The following is a 15218-nucleotide window of genomic DNA, read 5'->3' on the forward strand; positions in this document are numbered from 1 at the left end:
CCTGACGTCCTGAACTACTCATCAGGTCTTAGGAAAGTGAACACAGAGAGTTAGCACATTTACTATTAACCTGTGCAATTTATGGTTGGCTACATTTGGTGAGAAAGGAAGTGAGTCTTTGCACTCTCCAGGTAGCACATTGTAATTGGGGTAGGTTATTACTTCAAGCAGTTTCACTATCAAACTTTATCAAAACACTAGAGGCCCTATGCATGAAATTCAAGCACTTGAGGGGTGTCCCTCAGCCTGGCCTGCACCCTCTCATGGTCCAGGAGCCCTTGGGGGATGTCCAACTGACAGCCAAGGGGAGTGGGCCTAAGCCATCAGTCTGACACCCTTAGCGCTGCCACGGAGGTGGAAGAGGCTCCCACCACCACTGCTGCACTCGCCAGCCGTGAGCCTGGCTTCTGGCTGAGAGGCCCTTCCCCTGTGGGAGTGCACTGACCACCAGGGGGGCAGCTCCTGCATTGAGTGTCTGCCCCTTGGTGGTCAATGTGTGTCATAGTAACCCGTCGTTCCCCCGTTCGGTTGATTTGCATATAAGCCTTTTATTTTATAGGACTAGAGGCCTGATGCACAAAAATTCATGCAAGAGTGGGCCTTCCTTCCCCTGGCTGCCAGCACTGGCTTCCCTCTGGCACCCAAGACCCAGGCTGGCTTCCCTCCGGCCCCAGCTTCGTCAGGAAGGACATCCAGAATGACGTCCAGAAGACGTCGGTTTAATTAGCATATTACCCTTTTATTATTATAGACTAGAGGCCCAGTGCACAAAAATTTGTGCACTGGGGGGGGGGGGCAGTCCCTCAGCCTGGCCTGTGCCCTCTCGCAGTCTGGGACACCTCGGGGGATGTCCACCTGCTGGCTTAGGCCCGCTCCCTGGGGATCAGGCATAAGCTGGCAGTCAGACATCCCTCTGGCAGCCGAGGAACCCTCAGGGGATGTCCACTTGCCAGCGGGGTCCAGGCTTAAGCTGCAGTTGGACATCCTTAGTGCTGCTGAGGAGGCAGGAGAGGCTCCCGCCACCACTGCTGTGGTGGCAGCCATCAGCCTAGCTTGTGGCTGAGCAGAGCTCCCCCTGTGGGAGCTCACTGACCACCAGGGGGCAGCTTCTGCATTGAGTGTCTGCCCCCTTGTGGTTAGTGTGTGTCATAGTGACCAGTCATTCCCAGTCGTTCTGCTGGTAGGGTTAATTTGCATATTATCCTTTTATTATATGCCTGGTGCATGGGTGGGGGCTGGCTGGTTTGCCCTGAAGGGTGTCCCAGGTCACCGTAGGGGTCCCACTGGAGTGCCTGGTCAGCCTGGGTGAGGGGCTGAGGGCCGTTTTCAGACTGCCCACACCCCCTTCAGGGTGGGGGTCCTGCTGGAGTGCCTGGCCAGCCTGGGTGAGGGGCTGAGGGCCATTTTCAGATTAGCCACACCCCCTTCAGGGTGGGGGTCCCTGCTGGGATGTCTGGCCAGCCAGAGTGAGGGGCTGAGGGCTGTTTGCAGGCTGGTCAAGCCCCCCAGCAGGGACCCTCACCCCTTGAGAGTGTGGCCAGCCTGGGTGAGGGGCTGATGGCTGTTTGCAGGCTGGCCACGGCCCCCAGCCACCCAAGCTCCCAGTGGAGGCTGGCTGGAAGCAGGTATCTGGGATTTATTTATCTTCTATAATTAAAAGTTTGTTGCCTTTAGCGGAGGCCACAGCCAGCCAGGGCAGGTGGGAAGCTTGGCTTCCTCCATTGCCAGGGCAACCAGGCCTCCTGCTTGCTCCAGCTCTGTGGCTGCCAGCCGCCATCTTGGTTGGGTTAATTTGCATACAGTCACTCTGATTGGCTGGTGGGCTTGGAGTGTAGCGAAGTTATGGTCAATTTGCATGTTTCTCTTTTATTAGATTAGATGTCTTATTCTGTGCACTCTGCTAGGTGCTTGTCTTCCTTCTCTGATAGTCTTCCTTCCAAGAGGATAAAACAGGAGGAAAGCCCTAGCCGGTTTGGCCCAGTGGATAGAGTATCTGCTGAAGGATCCCAGGTTCAATTCTAATCCAGGGCATGTACCTCAGTTTCAGGCTCTAGACTCGATCCCCGGCCCTGGTGAGGGGCACATGCGGGAGGGAACCAATCCATGTGTCTCTCTAATGTTCCTCTCTCTCCCTGTCTCTCCCCCTCCCTTCCACTCTCTCTAAAAATCAATGGGAAAATATCTTTGGGTGAGGATTAACAACAACAACAACAAAAAAAGAAAATACTTTACTATAAAATGTATAACACTGGATTTTACATAATATTTAGACATTCAATGTTGGGGGGGAAAGTATTAATTAATAACTCCTTTATGGTATGCAGAATGTTATATGAGCTCTCCCCAACTACAAAATTCTACAATACAAAGAGAATTAAAGGAATGTCCATTGCAGCATCATTTCAAATAATAAAAATTTGGAACTAACTTGAATGTCCCATGGAAATGGATAAGTATATTGTGCTATGGTTGTACAATGAAATGCTAGGCAGCCGTTAAAATTATGAATAAATCAAATCAAGTTCCATGATGTTGCTGGTTGCCAAGCTATTGTCTCTCAGTTCCACTCCCTTCCATACATATCTGTTTTATGATACCAGGACATGACCTTACCCATTTCCCCTTTGCTGTCAGGCTCTGCTAGGGCAGAGGAGCAGAGGGCATGTGTCCTATGTCCCCAGAGCCTCACCCCCAGCAGTTGGTACCAGTCTCCACTTTTGTTGTTATTAATGTTTTGGCACTGCCAGAACCAACTCATTGTGTCTTCCTGCAAAACCAGCACCAGCCAGCAGGCACACACACACAAACACCCCCCACCCCACCACCCCCACCCCCGCCCCTGAGCAGGACAGGACCTTTCCTCTGAGCTTCTAGATTCTGATACCCACAACCTCTCCTTGTGCCACTGGCATCAGGATGTACCTCTTCCGGCAGGTACTTTATCTGCATTACTTTAGTGTCCCCTTTGCTGTTTTAGTTCTCTAATGCCTATTTAACCCATTTCTTATATTAAACTTGCTTTGGTAAATACTTAATGTATACCCTGACTAATATAATGACCATATGCCAGAAACTATAGATACACAATATAGATGGAGAGATGATAGATAGACAATAAACATATAGATAGAGATAGATAGATAGATAGATAGATATACATTACAAGATTATACACATACACATGTATATATACGGTAGGTGCACATATACATATAAGTACATATATGCACATTTATACATATATGCCTATATATACAAACCTTGCATATAAAATTTCAGCTAATGCTCACAACAAATACTATGTTACACAGAAGAAGACACTGAGTGTATGGGAGCTTAGACAATAAATTCCACACTATTACATAGCTGGTAAGTGATGAAGCTGAGATTTGAGTTCAAATATCACTGGACAACACATGTACCTTTTTTTCAACTATGCCCGGTCAATTTATCCCTAATAGTGTTCTACATACAGTTCAATCCCTAGGTTAGCTTACAACTGTTTTTTACTTCATAATATGACTAAACTGTAACACTATTCTAACTCTACTAGAAAATATAACCACCTTATACAATACTGCTTCTGTGATTGAAGTTATGGGAAGTTTGAGAAAACTGTAGAGAAAGTGTTATTGGTGGAAGTGGGGTATCCCTTTCCCCACAGGTGTGAATTACAAGCAAGTATGTTCCCTAGGTCACCCAGACTTTACTGGGCATGTGTCTATTCTCCTTCTGTCCAGTTCCTTTATTCCTTTCCAGTTATTTATAACTAGGTTCATTACAATGGTATCAAAAGCATGGGACATTCCTAATTCCAGGTTACTTGTCATTTGTCTAATTCAACTAATACGGTTTAGTGCCTGCCAATGTGCTGGGCTCACAATGTTCAGCAAAGCTATAGTCGAGGGGAAGAGACTATCGTTAATTAAATAATGTGGAGGAGAGGTACCTGAGTGTTCTATGCAGGGATTTTAGACAAGCTGCATGACTACAGGGCAGTTCCAAACACTGAACTTCCCCACCCCACCCCAAAACACACATACACACTCAAGTTTAACATCTGCCCCTCTCCTGTCTGGAATGGCATGTCCACTTTGCTTTTGTTGGCCAGGAACTTGTTAGTTCTCAGTCCAAAGTGATCAGAGGGAGACATTACAGCAACAGAGCAGTTGTGTGATATTTCCTAAAAATCTGCTCTCCTCCAAAAATAAACAAACAGACAGACAAATAAATAAAAATAAATAAAAACCTGCTCACCTCTGGTCAGGAGTCAATCAGTGTTTCCACGGCAGCAGCCACACCCAGACTTTTCTGGTAGCCTAAATGCAACCAGTAACACATGCCTGGACTGACCCACGGACAAGTGGCCAGGAAGCTTTCTGGGAGACAGGCTTCCAGATGTGCAAACACAAATCTAACCAAACCAGAAACTCTGCTGTAATCAGGGTCAGGAATCTCTGTCACTCTACCACAACAGGTAAATATCTAAACTCCCTTTTTGGCTGCATTTTATTAGTCAAGAAATAGTTCATTAGTCAACTATGCAGCAAAGGAAAACAGAATGCCCTTGCAGTAGCCACGGCCATCGATGGGCGTTAAAATTAGTGGGAGAAACTTTATAGAGACAGGATATTTGCATAGCCTCAGAGTACCTACCCCCCAATACTAATTACTGCAGTGGTTCAAACAGATGTCCACAATTCCTTGTCAATCCTCCCTCCAATTTAATTTAACTCTTCTCCCTTTGTGTGTAGCTGGATTTGACGACTGTTTTCTTTTTCTTTCTTTTTGTTTTAATCCTCACTTGAGGATAATTTTTTTTTAGAGAGATTGAGTGGAAGGGAGGACGGGGGGGGGGGGAGAGAGAGAGAAACATTGATTTGAGAGAGACACATCGATTGGTTGCCTTCCACACACACCTCAACCAGGGCAGGGATCAAAACTGCAACCCAGGTACATGCCCTTGACTGGGAATTGAATCCTCAACCCTTTAGTATGCGGGCCAACGCCCTAACCCCTGACCCATGCTGGCCAGGGCTTGCCAACTGTTTTTTTAATGACTAATGTAGAGAAAGGGGGAAATGTGACTTCACAGTGGCAACAACCCTTTATTGATTTTTTACAGAGAGAAAGGGAGAGGGATAGAGAGTTAGAAACATTGATGAGAGAGAAACATCGATCAGCTGCCTCCTACTGGGGAGGTGCCTGAAACCAAGGTACATGATTTGGGTCTAATTTCTTATCAGTCAGAACACACAGGGTTCAGGGAAGGCTCCTCTGAGGCAGAGATGACCCAGGTCTGAAGGAGGGGTGGAAAATACCAGGGGGAGGGGACACTGTGGACAAACAAGCATGTCAAGCAGATTTGATTTTCCAAAATCTCACTCTGACCTTGGTGTGGAATTGAACAGAATACCAAAAAGAACAAAAGTGGCAACCTAATCAAGATTTTGTCTCTGTTGCCCCTGCTTAGAACAGAGCCTGGCACAACTCAGGTAATCAGTAAATGTTTGCTGGAGGAGTAACTAAGGAAGAAAGGGATTTGTAGGACTGGGAGGAAGAGCACTGTCAGTGTGGGGAGAGCAGGCAGGAGGGAAGGAGGCACAGGACTCGGGACAGCTTAATGAAGTGAGGGACATAGGCCTTTAGCCTTGGTGATGCCTCTGCTTCTCCAAAGCAGCTCCCCACTCCCCTCTTTTCTTCACCCTGCCCCATACCTGCTCCCACTCCTCTTTTCTCTGAGCCCATCACTAAAGAATGGAGACTTGCAACTTTCCCTGGCTCATTTGTTCCTAAAGCAAGACAAAACTCTCTGAAGTTCTTGAAGATTATTTTTATTGTCAGTAGAAATAAAAAGCAAGATTTTGTGTGTGTGCAGGGGGGCCGGCAGGGGGTTGTGGGCAGTATGTGGGCCAATGCTCTAATCCCTGACCCACACTCTGGCATATCCAAAAGGCTGAGATAAGATTCCTCCCCACTGTAACAGAAAGCCTGTCTCTGCACTTAAAAAAAAAAAAGTTTTATTATTTATTTATTTTTTTTTTTTTTAGAGAGAGAGGAAGGGAGAGGTAGTAGAGAGATAGAAACATCAATCTGCTGCTTCCTGCATGCCCCTAATGGGGCATGTGCCCTGACCAGGAATCGAACCAGCAACCTCTTGGTGCACCAATAGGACATGTCTCTGCACTTTTAATGATGATATTTGTTTTTAATAATTCTTTATTTTGGAAAGTATTACATATGTCTCCTTTTCTCCCCCATTGTTAATTATGACATTAACACTTGTTACTGTTTGCCAGACATTTTCCTCTTCTTAAAAATGATTATAAAAGTATCAACCTTTTGCAGAACTATGGAAAATACAATAGCAACCTCTGCTGCTAACATGTTGCTTCAAATTTCCCCCCATGCACTTTATATGAAAATTAAACATAGCGTTCTTCTGTTTATATGTATTTACTGTAATTACTGATCTAGTTGTAACATTCTCATCTCTTGTGTGTTTTCTGTTTCCAATCCTATTTTGTTGCTTTTTCCCCTTTCATTTCCTATCTTCCATTGGACCAGAGAAGTTTTATTTTCTTGACTGCTACATGGTTTCCATAAAACCTGTTTAATGGTTTCATAGATGCCTCTAGTTGCCCTTATTTTACCTCAGCTCTCAGTTCAGAACTATAACTTAAAATGACATTTTGAAGTTTCTGGCTGGTGGTAACAGTGGGGACACTGTAGATCTAGTCACTAGGCCAGAAGACAGGTCGGGAAACTTCTGTGTGTCTGCTAGTTTCTGTTAAAAGCCACAATTCTAGGAGGTGTTCAATACAATTTCTTAAAAATATGTTTTTATTGATTTTAGAGAGAGAGGAAGGGGGAGGGATAGAGAGGTAGAAACATCAATGATGAGAGAGAATCAGTGATTGGCTGCCTGCTGCACACCCCCTCCTGGGGATCAAGCCTATAACCCGGTCATGTGCCCTGCCCTGGAATCCACTTCTTAGTTCACAGGCCGAAGCTCAACCACTGAGCAACACCAGCTGGGTGGTCAATGCAATTTTTTTCTGTTTCATTTGTTGGGGGCTGGGTAGGATGGAGGTTTGAGCCTGAATATGTCTGTTGGTTTTCTATTTTTTTTTATTTACATTTACTACTGCTATATTTTTGGAGCAGAGTGGGTGCATCAAAGTTGACCTGAAGTCTTATAGCTTCCTTATCACCTTCTCCACTGCTACATTCCAGTTCAAGCCACCATCACAATAATTTCTGTTGTGATAAGCCATAATTTGTGGCACTTTGTTATGGCAGCCCTAGGAAATAATAGACGTGTCACAAGCAAAATGGCATAACAGAAAGAAGTCATTGCCAGCTGATGTAATCAAGTAAGACTTCTAGCCCAGCCAGTGATGCTCAGTGGTTGAGTGTCAACCCATGAACCAGGAAGTTGAGGTTTAATTCCCAGTCAGAACACATTCCTGGGTTGTGGGCTCAATCCCCAGTAAGAGGTGTGCAGGAAACAGGCAATAATCAATGATTCTTTCTCATCACTGATGTTTCTATCCCTCTCTCCCTCTCCCTTCCTCTCTCTGAAATTAATAAAAACTTTTTTTTTTTTTTTAAAGAAAGACCCCCAGAGGACATGGAATTTGTGCTGAGCTGTAGAGATGGCAGGAGGGGGAAAGGCTTTAAGTTATGGTCTTCTGTGTCAACAATCCAAATTTCATTTAAAAGCCTAACCCTCTTAAGCAGGATCTCTTGAAAACAAGCTGAATTTGATTCACTTTAATGCCCTGAAGCTACAGTCAACTTTGACAACATGACTTTCAAGGTATAAAATCTGGGAGAAAATATTTTACACACACTTTAGTATTTATAGCGCTAGAAATATTATTTCTTTTATAAATTTACTAGAGGCCTGGTGCATGAAATTCATGCATGGGTGTGGTCTCTAGGCCTGGCTGGCGATTGAAGCGTGAGCATCTGGCATGGAAAGGCAGGTCCAAGCTGACCTCTGGACCCTGAGCAGCACCTGGACCCCTGGGCCTTCTGCCTGAGTCACAGTGCCTGAGTCCCCACGCGGAGATGCGGTGAGCGCGGCTGGATGCAACATGGGCCTCTGGGCTGCCCAGCAGCACCGCACAGAAGCCGAGTGGGTGGGCAGCACGCTCTCTCCTGGCTGGCCTCGCAGACCGGCTCCTGCCTGAACTTACAGGGAGCTTGACTGACCCCTGCTGTCCTGGTGGCTGTGGCCTGGCTCACCCGGAAGAGGCCCTTGCAGGCACCCCGCACCTGAGTGCAGGGGCTTCCCTGGTGCGCGAGCCCTGGAGTCCCGGGGGAGGGTAGCAGGGGGAGTGAGAGCAAGCTCAGTGGACACCCCACATTCTCACTGCACCTCCACCCGCATCACCCCCACCCCCACCCTCACCCTCAGGTAGCAGGTGAGAGGTCGCAGCAAGTCACTGACGCCCACCATGTTCCGCACCACCCCCTGGTGGTCAGCACATGTCATAGCGAATGATAGAACTCCCAGTCTCCTGCTCAAACAACTGCCTGAGGGGACAATTTGAATATTAGGCTTTTATTTATATAGGATATCACATGATAAAAAGGGAGAAGTATGCTTTATGAAGACCTTGTAACCCACCCTGTATTCCTTTAATATTGTTTCTGTTAAAGTATTTTTATTTTTTTAAGTGTTTTTATAGAAGATGAATTGTTAACTAATATATAACTGGTGGATAAGCTGCACATTTGTGGAAGAGTTCCAGGAACTGCTGGGGAAGGAGGATGATTCCAGCAACCAGATATTCTGGCTCCAGGAGGATTGCTGATTCTCAAGCATAAAAACCCAACCTTTGCTGCCCTGGCTGGGTGGCTCAGTTGGTTGGAGTGTAGTCCCATGCACTGAGAGGTTGCTGATTGGATTCCTGGTCAGGGCACATACCTAGGTTTTGGGGTCGATCCTCAGTCAGGATGCATATGAGAGGTGGCTGATTGGTGTTTCTCTCATACTGATGTTTCTCCTTCTCTCTCTCCTTTCCTCCCTCTCTAAAATCAATTTTTTAAAAAAAATCCTCAGGTGAGGATTAAAAAAAGAAAGTTAAGCCCTAACTGGTATGGATAAGTTGGTTGAGCATCATCTTATGGTTTGATTCCCAGTTAGGGTACATGCCCAGGTTGCAGGTTTCATCCCCAGTCAGGGTGTGTTCATGAGGCAACTGATTGGTGTTTCTCTCTTTCTCTCCCTCTCCCTTCTTCTCTCTCTAAAATAAACAAAAACATTTTTTTAAAGTTAAAAAAAAAATAAACCAGACCTAGGCTTGACCAATTTCAAGATAATCATTGGCATGGACTACGCTGTCTTACACATAGAGAACTTTCAAATACCCTCCTCCCCGGTTTCTTTGTTCTGCTTTCCCTCTCCCTCCTACTAAAACTCCCCGCTGCCGGTGAGATGTTAAGATGGGCTTTGGGTGCGAACCCCGCCCACTTTCTGAGTTTGCTGGCATTGGAATAAACCACTTTCTTTCTTACCAGCATCTGCCTCATAAGTTTGGCTTTCCTTGTGGCAGGCAGCTGAAACCTGCCTTCAGTTACAGTTGTACTGAGCAGCGGCTAACTAAAATCTTAGTCCAACCAATAGGAAATGCAGTTTGGAATTACTTGTATTATGCTATCTTCACAGTGCTGCATTTATGTTCTCTTATGATTACAAGCACTGCTTAACAGAATACTCCAGTTGTAAATAAATTCTCAAAATTTCAGTAGTCCCTTGGGGGTCAGGAAGAGAGGCTGTTGCTCCCCATCTCACAACTCAACCTTCAGTTTGTGTTTCAAATCGAACTGAGAGCTTCTATAGGGCTCCCATCTTAAATCACGGGCATCTACTAAGTCCATCTTCAAAAAATGGAGGGGTTGGACCTGAAACGCTGCGCAGATGTTTTCAAAGTTCACGGTTCTTAATCACAGCTGCACATTGCCCTCCACGGAGGAGCCTTACTACAACTTACGTCCTCCCCTGCACCTGGCGGGCACGGTCTGCCCCACTTGACAACGGGCTCCAGGAGAGTCGTTTGTAGACACAAAGGACATCCACTAGCTCAGCTCTCCGACAAGGTAGTGTTTTCCGCCTCAGCACTTCCCCAGGCAGCTGCCCCCTCCTTTCCTTCCAGAACCTGCCCCGCCTCGCCCCGCCCCGCCCCCAGGGCGGAGTCGCATCGAGGCCCCGCCCCCAGCGCGGCCCCTTTTGCTGGACCCGCCCCAGGGTGAGGCGACGCGGGCATTAGAGGCGGGGCCGCGCCCCTCACGGCCGCTGTGCTGCCGCCTCCCCGAAAATGGCGCCGGGGCGGTTCTGGCGCTGCTGCCTACGCGGCGCAGGCTGGGTGCCAGTGCTGTTCATCACTTTCGTGGTGGCGTGGTCCTACTATGCGTACGTGGTGGAGCTGTGTGTGTGTGAGTACCGGGCGGGCGGACGGGCGGGACGCGGCCCGCAGCGGCGCCGTAGGGTGGACGCTCGCTCCGCAGGGCTTCCGGGAGGAGCCGGGGCGGAAGTGTGTGGCCGGCTCTGCGTCTGTGACGCTCGCAGCGAAGAGCCGGGCCGGGGGCGGCGGCCGGGGGCGGCGGCCGCGGAGGCCGCGAGTGCGGCGGCGGGCGGGCGGGGCCGGGGGGTCGCTCCGCCGAGGACGACTGCCGGGGACGCGACGGGCGGCCGCTTCCAGCCTCCTGCGCTGCCGGCGCGTGGGAAGTTCATTATTTCACGTCAGAGTCAGGAACTCGCAGACAATACTGCTTTTAGACAAAGAATAAGTGAGGTGATGATCATCTTCGCTGCTGTTTTCTGACGGAGGTTTCTAGTTCGCTCATCCCTCAGATGTTGAGATCTCCTTTTATTGTCCTTAACTGTTTCCCTCGTTAGTTCTCACCCGAGTCCCTGGAAAAGGGAAGGCACATCCCGTTACACTTCAGAGGTTTAGGACACTGGTTTGGTTAGGTTGTGCTTAAGATGGAAGGAAATTGGCTGTCAATCCAAACATTGTTCTGGGCTGTTGCGCGGTTGGTCTGTCCTAAGGGAACAAGCGTGGTGCGACCGCTCAGATTGACACCGGCCTGTGCCCGTCTGGCCGCTGGCAGTGTCCGCTCTTCGGGGAAACGGGGGGCCACACCGTCTGCGGGGTTTGTCAGAGCAGCCCCTTGCTATCCCTCGCCTTCGCGTCCACGCCGAGTCCACGCCATCAAAAGGACCGCTGTTATATATACTTAAAGAAAGAGCCCCTGAGAGAGAAACGAGCCGTGTGAATGGAAAGCTGTGCCGCCCACTCCGCTTGAAGGTTGACACCACCAGGACTTCTGCGGGTTTGTACAGCTCTCAAATAAATACTTGGCAGAAACCGAGTTCCACACGTGGAGGAGAATGCTTTGCCTCAGAAGGCTTGAAGATAGGTTTTTATTTTTTTATTTTATTTTATTTTATTTTTTTTAAAATATATTTTATTGATTTTTTACAGAGAGGAAGGGAGAGAGATAGAGAGTTAGAAACATCGATGAGAGAGAAACATCGATCAGCTGCCTCCTGCACATCTCCTACTGGGGATGTGCCCGCAACCCAGGTACATGCCCTTGACCGGAATCGAACCTGGGACCTTTCAGTCCGCAGGCTGACGCTCTATCCACTGAGCCAAACCGGTTTCGGTGAAGATAGGTTTTTAAATGAAACTATCCACCTTTAAGAAAATTATTTTGTACTCTGGAATATTTAATTCCAAGGAAAATAGAACCAGAATAAATTAGTTGTGGAATACATTCCCAAATAATAATCTGCTGAATATTATTTAGTCTCGTCTTTTTGGAGACCAGAATGTTTACTAACAATGATTTTTGAATCCATTAAGGTTGGCTAGAGTTAGGTATTTTTTTTTTTTTTTTTTTTTGAGACTACTTCCAGTAGGTGATAGTGATCCTAGGGTTCTCATCAGCTTATGGTAATACTTTATCTTATTTACTCGGAAGTGGGCATTCATTACAAAAGTTGTACCTGTCTTATTTAATTCTGTCAGAAGATTGTCCCCACCCTATTTTAATCCCATAGTGGTTTTGAAGTAAAGTCTCTGACGAAGCACTAAAAATGTGCATTTATGTTGAAATTGCACATTTAATCTATCGAAAGATGACATCAAACATAAAGAAAGGAAAATGAACATGAATTAAGAAGTGCTGTGTGCACTAATGGGGATGGAGGGGGGCATTTCATCATTCTTCCTTCAATATGCCACAGATGTAAGAAATGAGACTGAGCAAATAGGCTCTTTGGTTAGGTCACACAATTGTTGAGTGGGTATTAGAATGTACTACATCTCTCTATTATACATATAATTTTTAGTGAGCCATGAGGGTATTTTAAAATACTGATGGTGAAAGGTCTTACATAGTGCCTGTACTTAATACTTCTAAGTTATCTGAGTTAGAGGAGGGAGAATTTGGGAGGTCTGCTGGACTTGAGCATAAAAACTCGTTCAGACTCATATTCAAACTTGAAATTATTCATGTATATTTGTTTTAATAAGCACAGACCCTCCCACTGAAATACATTAATATATAACTTTTTTATATTTTTTATTAATACTATGTAACTTTAAATTGAGAGAAGTGTCTTAATGTGCTGTTTTCATCATTTTTATAAAATTTTCATAGCTTCTGGTATTCTTTATCAAACTATATGGGAAAGGATGATAATAATTATCTTTACATGTGTTAATTTATTTAATGCTCATAATAATCTCCATAAAGTAGGCCTTGGCCGGGGAGCTCAGTTGGTTAGAGCATCCCTGATGCACCAAAGTTGTGGGTTCATTCTCTAGTCAGGGCACATACAAAAGTCAGCTAGTGAATGCATAAATAAGTGGAACAACAAATCTGTGTCCCCTCTTTCTCTCTCCCTCTCTCCCCTTCCTCTCTCTCTAAAATCAATAAAAATAAGTTACTATGGAAGACAAGTCTATTTGTTTATCCAGACCTGGACACTCGGGCACATTTCAGTATTATTTATTATCCATTTATAAAGGGTGTCCCAAAATTCACGCAAGATTTGAATTTTGCGTGAGCATTAACAACAACAAAAAAATAAATAAAAGCCTAATTTCACTTGGTTTATTGAATCAGATTCTAATATCTGTTGCCCTTTGATTTCAATCCCTTCAATTTGATAAGCATTACCAAGTACCAATTATGGCCCAGGAGCAGGAACAATGAAGACCACAGCTTTGCGTATGTGCCAGCAAAACCGTGGAGGCCATTTACCCGATGTGCTATTCCATACATAACCCTATACTGTATACTTTATGAATCAATAAAAAATTTACAATTTTTAATTATAAACCTGTGTTTTCTATCAAAATTACTTCTTGCATGAATTTTGGGACAGCCTTTATAAGGCAGCGATTTTCAACCCGTGTGGCGAGGCACACTAGTGTGCTGCAAGAATTTTTAAAACATACCATACCTGGCCCTAGCTGGTTTGGCTCAGTGGGTAGAGTGTCGGCCTGGGGACTGAGGGGTCCCAGGTTGGATTCCGGTCAAGGGCACATGCCCGGGTTGTGGGCTTGGTCCCCAGTGGGGGGTGTGCAGGAGGCAGCCCACCAATGATTCTCTCTCATCATTGATGTTTCTTTCTCTCTCCCTCCCCTCCCCTCCCCTCCTCCTCTCCCCCTTCCTCTCTGAAATCAATAAAAATCATACAGTACCTATTTAGTCAGGGGCACTGACCTCTTTTCCCTTAGATTGTCAAATAAAATGACAACAGCCAACACAATAATAGCCATCTGATGCCCTGGCCTATGTGGTTCAGTGGTTAGAGTATCAGCCTTTGGACCGAAGGGTCGAGGATTCAGTTCCCAGTTAAGGGCACATACCTGGGTTTGTGTTTGTTCCCCAACCCTGGTCAGGGCACATGCAGGAGGCAACCAGTGGATGTGTTTCCCTCACATCAATGTTTTTCTCTCTCTCTCCTGCTCCCTTCCATTCTCTCTAAAAATCAATGGGAAAATATCCTTGGTAAGTATTAACAAAATTATAAATATATTTAGGATTGTTGTGTCCTCTTGATGAATTGACCTTTTATCATTGTGAAATGACCTTCCTACTCCTGGTGATATTGTTTACTTTGAAATATACTTTGGCAAATATTAACATGTATACTAATCTTTCTTTGAATTAGTGTTAGCATGGTATGTCTTTCTCCTTCCTTTTACTTTAACCTGTTTATATTTGTATATTTAAAATGTATTTGTTTGCCCAGCCGGTGTGGCCCAGTGGTTGAGCGTCGACAGACCTATGAACCAGGAGGTCACGGTTCGATTCTCTATCAGGGCACATGCCTGGATTTCAGGCTCCCCCATGGGGGTGTGCAGGAGGCGGCCGATCAATGATTCTCTTTCATCATTGATGTTTCTGTCTTTCTCTCTTCCTTTCTGAAATCTATAAAAAATATATTTTAAAAAATGCATTTTTTGTAAACAGCATATAGTAGGTCTTGTCTTTTTTGTTTGTTTTGTTAATCCTCATCTGATAATATCTTTTACATTGATATCTAGAAAGACTGGAAGGGGGGAGAGAGAGAGAGAGAGAGAGAGAGAGAGAGAGAGAGAGAGAGAGAGAAAGAGAAACATTGATGTGAGCGAGACACATTGATTGGTTGCCTCCCACACATGTCCAGACATGGCCAGGAATTGAACCAGCAACTGAAGTACGTGCCCTTGACCGGAATCAAACCCTTGACCCTGCAATCCATGGACCAATGCCCTAACCAGTGATCCAAACCGGCTAGGGCAGGTCTTATTTTTTTTTTTTTTTTAATCCAATCTGAAAATCTCTGCCTTTTAAAAAATTGACATGTAGCATCATATTAGTTTCAGGACTACAGCATACTATTCATATGTATCTATATTGAAAAATGATCACCACAACAAATATAATTAACATTCACCACCAGAAATAGTTACAAGTTTTTTTCCTTGTGACGAGAACTTTTAAGATTTATTCTTTTAGCAAGTTTCAAATATACAATACAGTATCATTAACTATAGTCACCATGCTATACAATCTCTGCCTTTTTAACTGAGGTGTTTTGACTATTTACATTTAATGTGATTATTGAAATGGTTAAGTTTAAGCCTTCTCATTTGTTATTTTTTAATCTGTTCTATCCTTCCTTCTTTTGAATTAATCAACTT

At 45.4% G+C, this 15218-nt stretch overlaps 1 protein-coding gene across 21 annotated transcripts in view; it reads left to right on the plus strand.

The window, feature by feature from the left end:
- Positions 1 to 10277: 10277 nt before the first annotated feature.
- The window catches only part of ZDHHC20 (zinc finger DHHC-type palmitoyltransferase 20), a 99013-nt gene continuing 94072 nt past the window's right edge, over positions 10278 to 15218 (plus strand). For 3 of the 21 annotated variants that reach the window (XM_036297465.1, XM_036297449.1, XM_036297461.1), the window contains exon 1: positions 10278 to 10446. In XM_036297465.1, coding sequence (XP_036153358.1) covers positions 10329 to 10446 — 118 coding nt within the window. In that variant the 5' untranslated portion in view covers positions 10278 to 10328. The remainder of the gene's footprint in view (positions 10447 to 15218) is intronic. The other 18 variants (XM_036297464.1, XM_036297467.1, XM_036297463.1 and 15 more) reach the window with 7 other exon arrangements.

Source organism: Myotis myotis, unplaced genomic scaffold (genome assembly GCF_014108235.1).
Source record: "Myotis myotis isolate mMyoMyo1 unplaced genomic scaffold, mMyoMyo1.p scaffold_m19_p_3, whole genome shotgun sequence".
Classification (NCBI taxonomy): Eukaryota; Metazoa; Chordata; class Mammalia; order Chiroptera; family Vespertilionidae; genus Myotis; species Myotis myotis.